Below are 15,884 nucleotides of genomic sequence, written 5' to 3'. Positions count from 1 at the left end.
TCAAACGCCATAAGACATGAATCATTAAAGATAAAAGGTACATCCTTAGCAAGTAAATTGCATAAGGGTCTAGAAACTTTGCTAAAATCTTTAATGAAACGTCTATAAAAACCAGCATGCCCAAGGAAAGATCTTATTTCTCTGACTGTTTTGGGTGGAGGAAGATTAGAAATGAGATCCACCTTGGCTTTGTCAACCTCAATACCTTTGCTCGAAATGATGTGACCGAGAACAATACCTTGTTTTACCATAAAATGGCATTTCTCCCAATTTAAGACCAAGTTCTTCTCGATACATCTCTGCAGAACTAGTGTTAGATGATGTAAACATTGATCAAACGAGTCACCAAAGACAGAAAAGTCATCCATAAAGACTTCAAGGAATCGTTCAACCATATCAGAAAAAATGCTCAACATGCATCGTTGAAATGTAGCAGGTGCATTACATAATCCAAATGGCATTCTCCTATATGCAAATGTGCCAAAAGAGCAAGTGAAAGTAGTTTTCTCTTGATCTTTTGGTGCTATGGGAATCTGATTATATCCTGAGTAGCCATCTAGAAAGCAATAAAATTCATGGCCTGCTAATCTATCAAGCATTTGATCAATAAATGGTAAAGGAAAATGGTCTTTACGTGTGACAGAATTCAACTTTCTATAATCAATGCATACACGCCATCCTGTAGTTACTCTAGTGGGTATCAATTCATTATCAGCATTCGTAACTACTGTGACTCCTGACTTTTTGGGGACAACTTGTACAGGACTAACCCATGAACTATCAGAAATGGGGTAAATGATACCTGCATCTAATAGCTTAAGGACTTCAGTTCTAACCACTTCTTTCATATTAGGATTTAACCGACGTTGCATTTCCCTAGTAGATTTAGCATTTTCATCAAGGTGAATGTAATGCATGCAGTCTACTGGATTTATACCTTTGATGTCTGCTATGGTCCATCCTAATGCTCCTTTGTGCTCTTTTAAAACATCCAACAACTTACCTTTTTGTTCGTCATTTAGGGATGATGAGATGATTACCGGCAGAGTACTTTCTTCTCCCAAAAACGCATATTCCAAAGTGTTGGGCAATGGTTTGAGCTCGAGTTTCGGTGGTGATTCTGATGATGGAATGAGTTGCTTCTCTGATGGTGCTAGTTGCTCAACTCTTGACTTCCATTTATTAGTGTCCATAGATGGTGCTGAGTCAAGCAGGGCGTTGACCTCATCAACCAATCTGTCAATATCAAAATCAAAACCAAAGTGAGTTAAACATGTTTGTAAAGGATCATCACTAAGGTTTGAAAGAAAAGTGTCATCAACTAATGCTTCGATTAAATCCACATCAACAATTCCATCATCTGCACTGTGAGGTTGTTTGGCAATGTTGAAGATGTTCAGCTCCATAGTCATGTTGCCGAAGGACAACTGCATATTTCCAGTTCTACATTGAATGTGAGCATCCGCAGTTGCCAAGAAAGGTCGGCCTAAAATAATGGGGATGTGCTTCCTTGAATCCTGTATTGGTTGAGTGTCAATTACAATGAAGTCAACAGGAAAATAAAATTTGTCTACCTGGATAAGCACGTCCTCCACAATACCACGAGGTATTTTTGTGGACCGATCTGCAAGTTGTAACACCACTGGAGTTGGGTGTAATTCTCCCAGTCCAAGTTTCACAAACACAGAGTAAGGCAATAAATTTACACTAGCTCCTAAATCCAACAAAGCATTCTCAATTGTGTGGTTCCCTATACTACATGAGATAGTGGGGGAGCCTGGGTCTTTGCATTTTAAAGGAATTTTATGTTGGAGTATAGAACTAACGTTTTCTGTTAAAAATGCCTTCTTTTGAACATGCATGTTTCTCTTTTTAGTACACAAATCTTTAAGAAACTTGGCATAAGATGGAACTTGCTTTATAGCATCAAGTAAAGGGATGTTAACGCTTACCTGTTTGAAGATTTCGAGAATCTCACCTGTAGATTTTCCCTTTTTTCCTTTCGCTAACCTCTGAGGAAATGGAGCTTTGGGAACGTATTCTCGTGGGTTGGCTTCTTCTCTCTCCTCCGGTGGTGAGTCGTCAACATTTACAGGTACAATTTGATTTTCTTTTGTCGCCGGCATCTCCACTTTGTTGTCGACTTCTTTTCCTTTTCGCAAGGTCATGACGGCTTTGACTTCTCCATGCTGCTGTGGTGAACTGGTACTTGCTTCATGCACTCGTTTAGGGTTAGGCACTGGTTGACTTGGAAACTTACCTTTCTCAACGGTCATTGCCAAGGTCTGAACTGAAGAAGCAAGTTGTCCCACCATCTTCTCGAGGCTTGAAACTGATTGAGCTTGTGAGTTGAAGCCCGCTCTCAACTCATTTCGTAGTCCATCAATGGTGCGGTTCTGTTGCTCAATCGTGGAGTGAGTAACATTCCTAAAATTCTGGAATGCATCCTCCCATGGTCTAGGTTGAGAGTGGTTCTGGTTCTGATTGTATGGTCTAAATGGTGGTTGAGAGGCTTGAGAAATTTGAGGAATTGGTTGCATTGGTGGAGCTGCTGGTCCGTTCTGTTGGAATCCTTGAGACCATGAAAAATTGGGGTGGTCTCTCCATCCAGGGTTATATGTGTTGGAGTATGGGTTGTAATTTGATGGCTTTCTCATTACACCTATGGCATTGGCTTGATCTGAGTATGAGTCATGGTCATGTGGTTCTGTTGATTTAGCAGTCGATAATGATGCTATTTGTCGAGCAAGACCTTCAACCATCTCCTTGACTTCTTTGATTCCCGAAGTTGACTCGCCAATGTGAACCTCATTCACTCCTTTAATCCTTCTAGTATTCCTGAGTGATCGACTCCGTTGTTGGGAATTGTCCGCTTGTCGCTGGAAGAATTCCCAAATTTCTGACGCACTTTTTGACATTAGCTCTCCTCCACTTGTTGCCATTAGCCATTCTTGCACATTTGGTAGTAATCCCTCCAAAAAGTATTGGCATTGGTGCCATTTCTCGTACCCATGATGTGGACACTTCAAGAGTAGCCCATTGAATCGCTCCCATGTTTCGAAAAATTGCTCGTCATCTTTCTGGGTAAACTCCGAGATTTCCCTGCGAATAGCATTGGTTTTATGCACTGGGAAATATTTATTTAAAAATTTTGTAACCATTTGTTCCCATGATGAAATGCTATTGGCAGGTAAAGTATTTAACCATGAACGAGCTCTATCTTTTAAAGAAAATGGGAATAGTCTAAGTTTAACATCATCATCTGAAAAATTCTCATATTTGAATGTTTGACAAATGGCATGAAAATCATTCAAATGATTATATGGATCCTCATTTTCTAGGCCATAAAATGTAGGGAGACAATTTAACACACTAGGTTTTAATTCAAAACTCCTAGCAGCTACATTTGGGTATCTTATGCATGACGTGCTCAAATTAGCTAAGGGACTAAAATAGTCCTTAAATGGCCTCTCCTGTGGTGCTTGTAAATCCATTTTATTTTTAACGTGTTTGTGTGTGCGAAGTGTTTTTTCTAATTCAAGGTCTATAGGTTCAAGATTAGGTAATAATGACCTACGACCATGCATGCAAATAAATAAAATAAAAATAAAGATGCAAACAAAACAAAAAATAAAGATGGGAACAAAACAAATAAAAATAAAGAAGAGGGAGAAATTACGATACTAACCTTATTGCGCTATTACAACCTTTCTATAAAAATACACAAAAATAAATACGTGAAAGAAATTAACTAAAAATTAAATTAATAAGATAAACAAAAAAAAAATTACAAAGAAAAATAAATGGAAAATTAAATTACAGAATTTTAAAGAAGAGAAAAAGAAAAGAAATACTAACCTTTAAATGTAGATTCACTTTTTTTTTCTTTTTTTTTTAATTTAATAAAAAAAATACAAGAAAACAAATAAAAGAAATTATTCAAAAAAAATTAATTCTATGAATTAAAATTACTTACCTCCCCGGCAACGGCGCCAAAAACTTGTTGTGCAAATTTTAATGTACTCGCAAGCGCACGAATCTATTGTAGTATAGATCTATGGTGACGAGTGTCGATCCCACGAGGAGGTGGATTTTAATTGTGTAGAATTAATTTTGTAAATGGGTTGTTGGATTTGTGGTGGAAATGATTTGGTATATGCTAAAACTTAAATTAAAATAGCGAGAATAAATTCTAAAATTGGAATTGCAATGGCGAGAATAAATTGAAGATAATTCTATTGAAATGACGTACTTGGGTATCTGGATCCGTATCAACATGCATCATGGGCTAAATAATCCGTATTAATGCCAATTAAATCATGAGGGGGGAATCCACACCTCATGAACCACGCTCTAATCAATATGGTGCTAAGGGCTTATCGTGCCAAATAATAATAACCTTATACTAAAGAGCCGGTGTAACCAAGGCGGTATCTAGACAAGACTATTATTATTTGTCGACGAGAAGTCAAAACATCCACAAAAATTAGAGGGGAAGAGAAAATAAATTTACCAAATTAAGCCCATGACACATGTTGAGACTTCACCTTCAACCCAAGCTTGAAAGAAAATTAGCCACTCATAGTTGAACTAGGGGCAAAATAGGAATTTATTAAAATACGAAGAAAATACAAGATGGAGAGGGAATTACAGAAAATGGATCCCAAAAATGGATTCAGAGATATCAAATTAGGGGGGGAGGCCCCCTTTTTATAGATACATGGAGTAAATCATGGCCATCGGATTAAAAACAGTTTGGACGCTCAGGATTGCGCCACGTCATCAGTCAACAGTCCACGGTTTGACCACGCGGATGAACAGTAACACGGTTTGACCCGGATGAACAGTAACGCGGTTTGACCCGGATGAACAGTAACGCGGTTTGGTTGAAAATAATCCTGTGTGATGCATGCACCGTACGCGAGATTTTTCGTCCACTGATATGCTGCCACGTCACCATCAACAGTACATAAGAATTTTAGTCCAACAGGATCGTGACACCTCATCAGTCAATGCCACATCATCGGTCAATGCCACGTCATCATCCGTCTATGTGAACAGTGTCGTGAACAGTAACGTATACAGTACCGTACACGTGAATAATACCGTACATGTGAATAGTGCCATTTTTCCTTTTATGCTCCTCCTAAGGTTTTCGACCGTCCTGAGTTCAAAAGTGATGTCCGTTTTGCCGTCTGATCTCTCCTTTATTGTGAAATGACTATAATGCCCCTAAAATACATAAAATACTTAATTAAAATAAAACACATGTAATTAAATCACAAGAAGGTTAAATATATAAAAGTAAGGGTTGTTAGTAAGACTTAAAATGTAAAATGACGGTTTTCTCCTTTATAAATATGCATTTTCTAACACTCAACAACAAGCACACTAGAGGACACTAGAAATTACGTGGTTCGGCTTTTAGCCTACGTCCACGGGCGAAGACAGAAGGAAATATTTTACTAGTGAAAAGGAGTTACAAGTATTGTAGTATTTTAGCTCACTTCCATAAAAACCCCAATACACCCAAACTCTCTCAATCACTGTAACAAGAGCTTATAAATGCAAGCTCTTGAACTCTCTCTCAACTCCCAATTCTCTCTACAAAATTGCCTCTCAAGATTAGATTGAATGCAAATGAATTAGGGAGCTCTTCCTTTTATAGCCAACATTGGCTATTAAAATAATAATTAAAATTTTTTTCCTTGTCAAAATCGTGTTCCCCATTTTCTTCTTCAAACTTCTTTTTTCAATTTTCTTCATTCCATATTTGCTGCTGCCAAATTCTTCTTCTTCTTGTTTGAACAAATTGTTGCTGACCATCTAGATGGCTGCTTTTGACATTTCTCCCACTTGGAGATTAGATTGAGATTCAATCAATCTCCACACCATCCTTTCTGCTTCGCCATAAACATATTGCCTACGTTTCTGCTAGGCCACAAGAGGATCTACTCCAGACAAACTTATCAGTATTTATCGGCTTGGTCAAAACATCTGCTAGGTTCTCTTTGGTATGGATTTTCTGCAAATCCACACTTCCATCTTCTACTACTTCTCGAACGAAGTGATACTGAACTCCTATGTGCTTTGTCCTGGAATGAAAGGCTGGATTCCTTGCAATGTGCAATGCACTCTGACTGTCACAAAACACAGGAATTTTCTATTGTTTGTGCCCGAGCTCCTCCAATAACCTTTATATCCAAATAGCTTCTTTGCAAGCTTGTGTAGCTGCCATGTATTCTGCTTCTGTTGTAGATAAAGCCACAACAGTCTGCAGTTTTGAAACCCAACTTACAACTGCTCCCGCAAGTGTAAACACATAACCAGTAGTGGATTTTCTTTTATCAAGATCTCCTGCAAAATCTGAATCCACATAACCCCTGACAGTAAACTCTGATCCTCCATAACATAATGCAACATCTGAGGTTCCTCTTATGTATCTCAGAATCCTCTTCACAGCTATCCAATGCTCTCCGCCAGGATTCGCCATGTATCGACTGACTGCTCCCACTGCTTGTGCAATGTCCGGTTTTGTACATATCATAGCGAACATTAAACTTCCCACTGCTGATGCATACAGTACTCGAGACATCTCCTTCCTCTCCGCTTCATTGCTAGGACACATACTTGAGGATAATTTGAAATTAACAGGAAGTGGGGTAGAAATTGACTTACAATCTTGCATGTTGAAGCGTCGCAAGATTTTCTTCAAGTAATTCTTCTGCGAAAGCCAAATCTTCCTGTTATTTCTGTCTCTGTGAATTTGCATCCCTAGAATCTTGTTTGCTGGTCCCAAGTCCTTCATTTCAAACTCCCTAGCCAACTGTGCCTTCAATTCTTGGATTCGATCTTTGTTGGGACCTGCTACCAACATGTCATCCACATACAACAGCAAAATGATGAAATCATTATTTTCAAACCTCTTGTAATATGCACAATGGTCTGAATTGAGTCTGTTGTATCCAAGGCTCATAATGAAGGAATCAAATCTCTTATACCAACACCTCGGCGCCTGTTTGAGACCGTATAGAGATTTGTTCAACTTGCAAACCAAGTTCTCCTTTCCTGTTTCTGCAAAACCTTCTGGTTGGAGCATATAAATTTCTTCTTCACGTTCTCCATGAAGAAATGCAGTTTTTACATCTAACTGCTCAAGATGTAAGTCAAATGTAGCACACATCGCCAAGACTACTCTGACTGTTGTGAGTCGAACTACCAGAGAAAATATCTCGTTGAAGTCAATACCTTCTTTCTGAGCATATCCTTTCACCACCAATCTCGCACGATACCGCTCCACTTGGTCATTGCCATCACGTTTGATCTTGTAGACCCATTTGTTTCCAATGGCTTTTCTTCCACGTGGTAATGGTACAAGTTCCCATGTCTTGTTCTTGTGTAGAGCTTCAATTTCTTCCTGCATTGCTGTCATCCACAAAGCAACATCTGAGTTTTCTAAAGCTTCATGGAAAATTGATGGCTCTCCATCCTCTGTTAGAAGACAGTACGCAACATTGATCTCTATGACATACTCCGAGTGCCACGTTGGTGGTCGTCTCTCACGAGTTGACCGACGAACTTCTGGAGCCTCGGACTCAACTGGTTCTTGTTCCTCGTGCTCTGGTGCTGCTTCAGAAGAATCTGAATCTTCTGGATTATTTTCGACATATACCGGCACAGTCTCTGACTTTTCTTTTACAGTGCCATCACCTCTATCTTTCATTTGCAGTTGATCTTCTACAAAAATAACATCTCTGCTGATGACAATCTTGTGGGCAGTAGGGTCCTACAAACGATACCCCTTTACTCCATCAGCATACCCCAAGAAGATACATCTTCTAGATTTTGCATCCAGCTTTGTTCTTTCTTGGGCATTGTACATCACGTACACAGGACATCCAAATGCATGTAGGTATGAATAATCAGCTGGCTTTTCAGTCCACATCTCCATCGTTGTCTTCAGCCCAATAGCTGTAGATGGCGATCGATTTACTATATAACAGGCAGTTTTGGCTGCTTCTGCCCAGAATGAATTGGGTAGACCAGCAGTCCTCAACATAGCTCTTATTCTTTCTGTAAGAGTTATGTTCATCCGCTCCGCCACTCCATTTTGTTGAGGAGTGTATGCCACCGTGAACTGCCTCTGAATACCTTCTTGCTTACAGAAAGCAAGAAACTCACCGTCTGTATACTCTCCACCATTATCCGTCCTCAAGCACTTGATCTTTTTACCAGATTCAAGTTCCACCCGCGCTTTGTATTCTTTAAACACTAGAAATACATCTGACTTTTTCTTAATTGGATACACCCAACATCTTCTGGAATAATCATCAATGAAAGTCACCATGTACTTTGCACTTCCCATGGATATATCCGGTGATTCCCAAACATCAGAATGAATCAAGTCTAGAATGCATTTACTTTTAGCAATAGATCTACTGAATTTTAATCTATGCTGCTTACTTGTAACACAATGCTCACAAAATGGTAAACTTACCGATTTGAGCCCCGGAAGCAATTTTCGCTCAGAGAGAATCTTCAAGCCTTGTTCTGACATGTGGCCAAGTTTGAGATGCCACATCATCGTTGATTCTTCTCCATTTGACGCGACACACGCATCAGCTTCCTGTAGTGTTTCTCCTTTAAGCATGAATAGATTAACACCGATCTTTTCTGCCTTCATCAATACAAGCGCGCCTTTAACGATCTTCATAATTCCATTCTCCACATGAGTTTTGTACCCATGACTATCCATTTGTCCCAAAGACAATAGATTTTTCTTCAGGCCATTGACATGCCGTACCTCTCCAATTGTGCGAATTGTACCATCAAACATTTTTATTTTGATAGTACCAATACCAGCGATCTCCAAGGCATGATCATTACCCATATATACAGATCCTCCTGAGATAGGTTCATATGTGTGCAACCATTCTCTCCGAGAGGTCATGTGCCAGGTAGCTCCTGAGTCTATAAGCCAGACATCATAAAGTCATTTTCTGCCTTCTGAAACAGTTGTTGCCTCACTGTAGAGAATTTCGCCATCATCCGAGGTACTTGCTACACACCCCTGAACATTTGATGACTCAGGTTCTTTGCCCTCTCTTCTCTTCTGGTTACTCCAACACTCTTTCTTGACATGCCCTTTCTTGCCACAGTTGTAGCATTTAACATTCTTCTTACTTCTGGATTTTGATCTACCCTGATTTTGACTCCCACTGGGACCACGTTCCGTTGATCTCCCTCTTGTCACTGATAGCGCCTCCGCTTGCTGCGAACTTGCTTGTCTGTTTTCCTTATTTTTCCACCTGCTCTCCTCATTTAATACGGAGGCTGCAACATCGTCGAAAACTAGACTCTCCACTGGATTGTTGTTCGTCAGGTTGATGATGAGTTGATCATACGAATCTGGTAGACTTTGAAGTAGAAGCTCTGCACGTTCATTTTCCTCTATATTATGACCCAACGTTGTGAGTTGTGAAAATAGAGTCTTCAATGTGTTGATATGGTCGGTCACCATTGTAGATTCCGCCATTCGAAGAGTATAGAGTTTTCTCTTCAAGAAGATTTTGTTGTGTAGTGACTTGGCCTCATACAATTTTGTGAGAGTATCTCATATTTCCTTCGCCATATTTTTCTCTGCCACACTGGATAATACTCCATCCGCAAGTGCCAAGTGTAGATCAGAAATGGCGTTGCCGTCTACCTCGTTCCACTTGTCATCAGTTATCTCCATGGGCCTTTCTCCAATTGCTGCCAAGCAATTATTTTTCCTCAATACAGTTTTCATCTTCATTTTCCACAACGAAAAATTGTTTCCGTTAAATTTCTCAATTTCATACTTTGCCGCCATTTTGTTGATAAATACTGCACACAAGCTAGTATACCACCTTGAATAGTTGTGAGTATGTGTGAGAATGCACACCAGGAAAGTTCCCAGGAAAGACTGGAGGGGTCACAATGGTCCCACTTAAAACCCAGACTCCTTAAGCTCTTATCGCCTTTGTGACAGAACTTTCCTAGACATGTACAAAACCACACAGTTGCTTTACTCACACCACTATTCCCTGCTTTGCACTGCAAATTCTTGGATCGCTTCCACCGTTTCACGTGAATAGTACCATATACGTGAATAGTACCGTATATGTGAATAGTACCATCTATGTGAACAAAATCGTATACATGAACAGTACCGTATACGTGTACGGTGCCGTATACGTGAATAGTACCCCTTACGTGAACAGTTCCCGACTCCAAAAATACAACCAATAGCTCTGATACCACTGTTAGGAAATTGGTGGGTGAAGCAGGACCGCAGCTAAAGTAAAATTGGAAGAAAATAAAGAACAAGCACACTAGAGGACACTAGAAATTACGTGGTTCGGCTTTTAGCCTACGTCCACGGGCGAAGACAGAAGGAAATATTTTACTAGTGAAAAGGAGTTACAAGTATTGTAGTATTTTAGCTCACTTCCCAAAAAACCCCAATACACCCAAACTCTCTCAATCACTGTAACAAGAGCTTATAAATGCAAGCTCTTGAACTCTCTCTCAACTCCCAATTCTCTCTACAAAATTGCCTCTCAAGATTGGATTGAATGCAAATGAATTAGGGAGCTCTTCCTTTTATAGCCAACATTGGCTATTAAAATAATAATTAAAATTTTTTTCCTTGTCAAAATCGTGTTCCCCATTTTCTTCTTCAAACTTCTTTTTTCAATTTTCTTCATTCCATATTTGCTGCTGCCAAATTCTTCTTCTTCTTGTTTGAACAAATTGTTGCTGACCATCTAGATGGCTGCTTTTGACACACAATACTGTATTTCAGTTACCTAGGAATGCTGCTTGTGTCGTTGACACAGAATGTCATGGTTGCTTCAATTCTGTTCTCTGCTTTCCACACCACATTCCATCTTTTCTCTGGATTTTTTATTCCTAAATCTGTAAGCTACTATTGATTCCAAATCTATGCATTGAACAGAATTAGAACTTGAAGAAGATTGCTTAGCATGGAATATTTTGATAGTTTTGTGTTTCCAATGACTGTTAATATAAGTTTTCAGTAAATTCCAAAATGGTGGATGTGGCTGTACAGTCTGACTCCTACATCTTGGACAATGGAGGGATTTCTTACTTCACAATATGGAGATGTAGACCAGAAAATACAGTTGTTTCTAGAAAAGAAAACGATAGCTGCTTTCTTAGAAGCGTATTTTGGTTTTAATTTTGATGACTTACCTTCTGTGGCAGTTGTTCTCGCTATATTTCCTTTACTTTTGGCTTCTCTCTTTGCATTTTGTGTAGGACCGTTGAACTTTCAGCAATGGTGAATCTGTTTGTGGATTTAATGTTTGTATAATGCATAGACCATAGGCATGTAATTTGTGATTTATGTTTTGATAATTGTAAATGGTTGAACATTAAAAGTTATACAAGTTAGAGCCTCTCTTCTCAATATCAAACAAACAAACATATAATCTTCTTCCAATCTCAGGAAAACTCTCATTGCTTCCTTGAGAGAGGCAAAACCTGTATTTCTCATAAGTGATGATCATATATGCAACTGCTTGAATAATATTTAAGGAACCTCAACTGCCAAATTGTTTTCCCTATGAACTGCAATCAATAATCAATTTCATCTCCAATGGTTTGTAAAGGGACTCTACCTTCTCTGAGCCACACGGAGAGTGCAATTTCTTTTCTGTCAAGACAGCCTGGAATTTGTCCTTGAATTCCTTTTATATCAGTCTGTTCTGTTAATTCAATACCTTTTTTCATTGCTTTGCGAAAAATGAACTAGATTTTCAAATGGGCGGCTATAAATTTGGCAAAGAATATTGGGGTGTCCGGAAGGATTTGTAATTCTTGTAATAACAATGTTTATTTTTTGATTCACACATCTAACATCTAACCTCTTTTTTCATCGCTTTGCAAAAAGAAACTTGATTTTTTAATTTGCCGGCTATAAATTCGACAAGAATATTGGGATGTCCATAAGGATATGCAATTCATGTAATAGCAATGTTCATTTTTCGATTCATACAACTAAGTTCTTCAGAGCGGAAGAAATGAATGCACTCCCTTGAAATTAGCTCATAAAGATCCAAAATTTGAATAAAATCACGCCTGTCAATATCAAAGCGCAAACAAGAAAAAATGGACAACAATAAAAAGTATAATATGTTAACATTTCTCTTGTCGTTTGATTAGACATTTACATTTGGAAATGACCAAGTCAAGTCCAGTTTCAAACTAATAAGAAAAAGAAGAAAGAAAAACACATCTTTGAACTTATAACTCTCAAAGCTTGGCGAAGCTCACATATAAAGGCAAGCCAAGGAAATTGCCTTCTCACTTATAGAAATGAATACAAGCATGTGCTGCTCGGTTTATTTTCCATCGATGTTTCTTTTTTTAATCACAATGTTGCAAGTTGCAGCCCTTGAGGAGGGAGATCGTGCTGCCTTGCAGGCTTTTAAGTCAAAGATTTCTCATGACCCCCAAGGAGTCTTGAACTCATGGAATGATTCTCGCCATTTCTGCGAATGAGAGGGCATCACATGTAGTCGCTGGCACAAAAGAGTCATAGCCCTAGACCTGATGTCAAAAGCCTTGAGTGGCTCATTGTCTCCGCACATTGGCAACCTTAGCTGCCTGAGAGAGATCAATCTCATGAATAACACTATCCAAGGTGAAATCCCTCGTGAATTTGGGCGTCTGCTCAGATTAGAAGCTCTGCTTCTGTCAAATAACTCCCTGGTTGGGAAAATTCCAGCCAACTTATCTTATTGTTCCGGGCTCACAGTACTAACCTTAGGGTGCAACAAGCTAGAAGGAATTATTCCATTTGAGTTTGTCGCTTTATACAAACTCAAACGACTAGCTTTACACAGAAACAATTTGACAGGAGGAATCCCACCTTTTCTCGGGAATCTAACATCCCTGAAAAGTGTGTCTCTAGCTGGGAATTCTTTTGGAGGAAATATTCCAGATTCGTTGGGTCAATTGAAAGAGTTGGAAGCTCTTGGAATTAGCGGAAACAACCTCTCTGGCATAATCCCTCCTTCCATTTACAATCTTTCCTTCCTTGCCATTTTTTCGGTGTCTCGAAATCAAATTCATGGAAGCATTCCACAAAGTTTAGGCCTTGCTTTTCCTAATCTCAAACTGTTCCAAATCGGCCAAAATTTCTTCAGTGGATCCATTCCAATATCTCTATCCAATGCTTCAAAACTCGAATATATTGAAATTGCGTATAACAGCTTTTTTGGAAAACTTTCAGTCAATTTTGGAGGCATGAGGAATCTTTCATACCTAAACTTAGTCTTTAGTAATTTAGGAAGTGGGGAAAGTGATGAGATGAGGTTTATGGATTCTTTGGCCAACTGTAGCAAATTGCGAGTTCTCGGTTTAGGTGGAAATCAATTTGGAGGAGCATTGCCTCATTCAATAGCTAATCTGTCAAGTCAACTTGAAATTTTGGACCTTGGTTATAATCAGTTCCATGGAAGCATCCCTTCAGGAATAGGTAACCTTGTTAACTTATATTCATTAGAGATGGAGGAAAACCAATTTACAAGCACAATTCCTAAAGAAATGGGTAAGCTTCTGAACTTACAGGGCTTGGATTTTAGTGGCAACCATTTCTCAGGAGAAATTCCTTCCACTCTAGGAAATCTGTCGTTATTATTTCAAATTTTCTTTAACAATAACAATTTATCAGGAGTCATCCCGTCTAGTCTAGGAAATTTGAAACAATTGGCATTTTTAGAAGTGTCCAAAAATGAACTCAGTGGAACTATCCCAGAGGACATTTTCAATTTATCCTATCTTTCAAATTCACTAGATTTAGGCCAAAACCACTTCGTTGGATCTATACCTCCAAGGATCGGTAATCTAAAAGCTTTGAGGAGTTTTGTTGTGTCTAACAATGACTTATCTGGTGAAATTCCAAGTGAACTTGGTCTTTGCTCTAGTCTTGAAGAGATTTATCTGGCTGGAAACTTCTTCCACGGATCCATTCCTTCATTTTTTAGAACTTTAAGAGGTATTCGAAAGGTTGATCTATCACGAAATTATTTGTCTGGCCAAATTCCAATATTCCTCCAGGCTCTTTCTTTGGAATATCTTAACTTATCCTTTAATGACTTCGAGGGGAAACTACCAACGAAAGGAATTTTTGCAAATGCAAGTGCAATATCAGTTATAGGTTGTAGTAGACTTTGTGGGGGCATACCTGAGCTACAACTACCCAAATGCACTGAGAACAAATCAAGCAGTCAAAAGATCTCTCAAAAACTGAAAATAATATTCCTCACTCTTAGTGCCTTTTCAGGATTAGTCATAGTGTCATTTTTCATTTTCTATTGGCACAAAAGGAGAAGGGGACCTTCTAGGCAGCCTTCAATACCAATGATGATAAAAGCACTTCCAAAGATGTCTTACCAAAGCCTCTTCAAAGCAACTGATGGGTTTTCTTCAACACGCTTGATTGGAGTTGGTAGTTTTGGCTCTGTATATAAGGGAGTACTTGATGAAGATAGAACTATTGTTGCTATCAAAGTGATTAACCTTCAATGCCAAGGTGCCTCTAAGAGTTTCATGGCTGAGTGCAAAGCCTTGAAAAATATTCGTCATAGAAATCTTGTCAGGGTCATAACTTCATGCTCAAGTATTGATTTTCAAGGTAACGACTTTAAAGCTATTGTTTATGAATACATGCCAAATGGGAGTCTTGAAAAATGGTTGCATCCAGATGCAGCTCTGCAAAGAGATGAAGAAATTAAAATTCCCAAACTCACCCTTCCTCAGAGATTAAGTATCGCAATTGATGTGGCATCTGCACTAGAATATCTCCATCACCACTGCCAAGAACCAATTCTCCATTGTGATCTAAAGCCAAGCAATATCCTTCTCGATAAAAACTTTTCAGCTCACATTGGTGACTTTGGACTAGCAAGATTTCATGAAGCAGTCTCAAATCCAACTTCTAGCAGCTCTGTTGGAGTAAGGGGAACAATTGGCTACACAGCCCCAGGTTATAACTTACATTCAAATCCATAATTTTTTTTTTTTGTGATTTCTTTTTGCAACTCCTAACTTCTTCATATATCTTATATTGAATGATAGAGTATGGCCTTGGAAGTGAGGTGTCAACAAATGGAGATGTTTACAGCTATGGAATATTACTGTTGGAAATGGTAACAACAAAAAAACCCACAGATGTTATGTTTAAGAGAGACTTGAATCTTCATAGCTTTGCAAGAATGGCCTTACCTGATCATGTGATGAACATTGTGGATCCAATACTTCTAAATGGTGATGAAATTTTGGCTAGTACTAATTACCATAAGAGAAGGCGAATAAGAATCAACAGCAAATTGGAATGTCTCATTTCTATGGTCAAAATCGGAGTTGCTTGTTCAATAGAGTCACCACAACATCGAATGAAGATAACTAATGTTGTCCAGGAGCTACAATCAGTCAAGAATATTCTCCTTAAGCCCGAAACTGTATCTTGTGAGGGAAATAAATTAGATAATTAAACAAGCAGACAAATAATTAGATAGTACAATATTCTTCTATAGCTTTTGCCCAAGTGAAATAAATTTACACAGTATCTTGTGACGGAAGAAAAAAGCTCATTGTTTTATGAATCACAAGGCAAGAAAGTTAAAAGTTTCATCAAAAAGAAGAAAGTGAAATTTGGTCTTAGACAAGGAAAACGGGGCTGTTGGGGGGATAACAATTTTATCACAAGTATATATTTCTCTAGGTTTATAATAAAATATTGGAAGTATAGAGTATTCCAACTAACACTGGCAATATGACGAGCTTCTGTTGTTCACATTAATTTTGAGCTTTATTGTAATATCCGTTTGGAC

At 38.6% G+C, this 15,884-nt stretch overlaps 1 protein-coding gene and 1 non-coding gene across 2 annotated transcripts; both read left to right on the top strand.

Moving 5' to 3' along the window:
• The first annotated feature begins 3,006 nt into the window (after window positions 1-3,006).
• Window positions 3,007-3,110, top strand: LOC127903582 (small nucleolar RNA R71). The gene has a single exon (XR_008056290.1). It is a non-coding gene; the product is annotated as a small nucleolar RNA R71 (small nucleolar RNA).
• A 9,490-nt stretch (window positions 3,111-12,600) lies between these two features.
• On the top strand, window positions 12,601-15,579 carry LOC107177310 (probable LRR receptor-like serine/threonine-protein kinase At3g47570). Its single transcript, XM_025099788.1, has 2 exons — window positions 12,601-15,037; window positions 15,130-15,579. Exons 1-2 carry the CDS (start codon window positions 12,601-12,603, stop codon window positions 15,543-15,545), a joined length of 2,853 nt encoding a protein of 950 aa, XP_024955556.1. The 3' UTR covers window positions 15,546-15,579.
• Window positions 15,580-15,884: the final 305 nt, after the last annotated feature.

The sequence above is a fragment of the Citrus sinensis genome, chromosome 6 (assembly GCF_022201045.2).
Source record: "Citrus sinensis cultivar Valencia sweet orange chromosome 6, DVS_A1.0, whole genome shotgun sequence".
NCBI classification, from domain to species: Eukaryota; Viridiplantae; Streptophyta; class Magnoliopsida; order Sapindales; family Rutaceae; genus Citrus; species Citrus sinensis.
The sequence above is the reverse complement of the archived record's forward strand: the minus strand, read 5'-3'. Positions and strand labels throughout refer to the sequence as shown.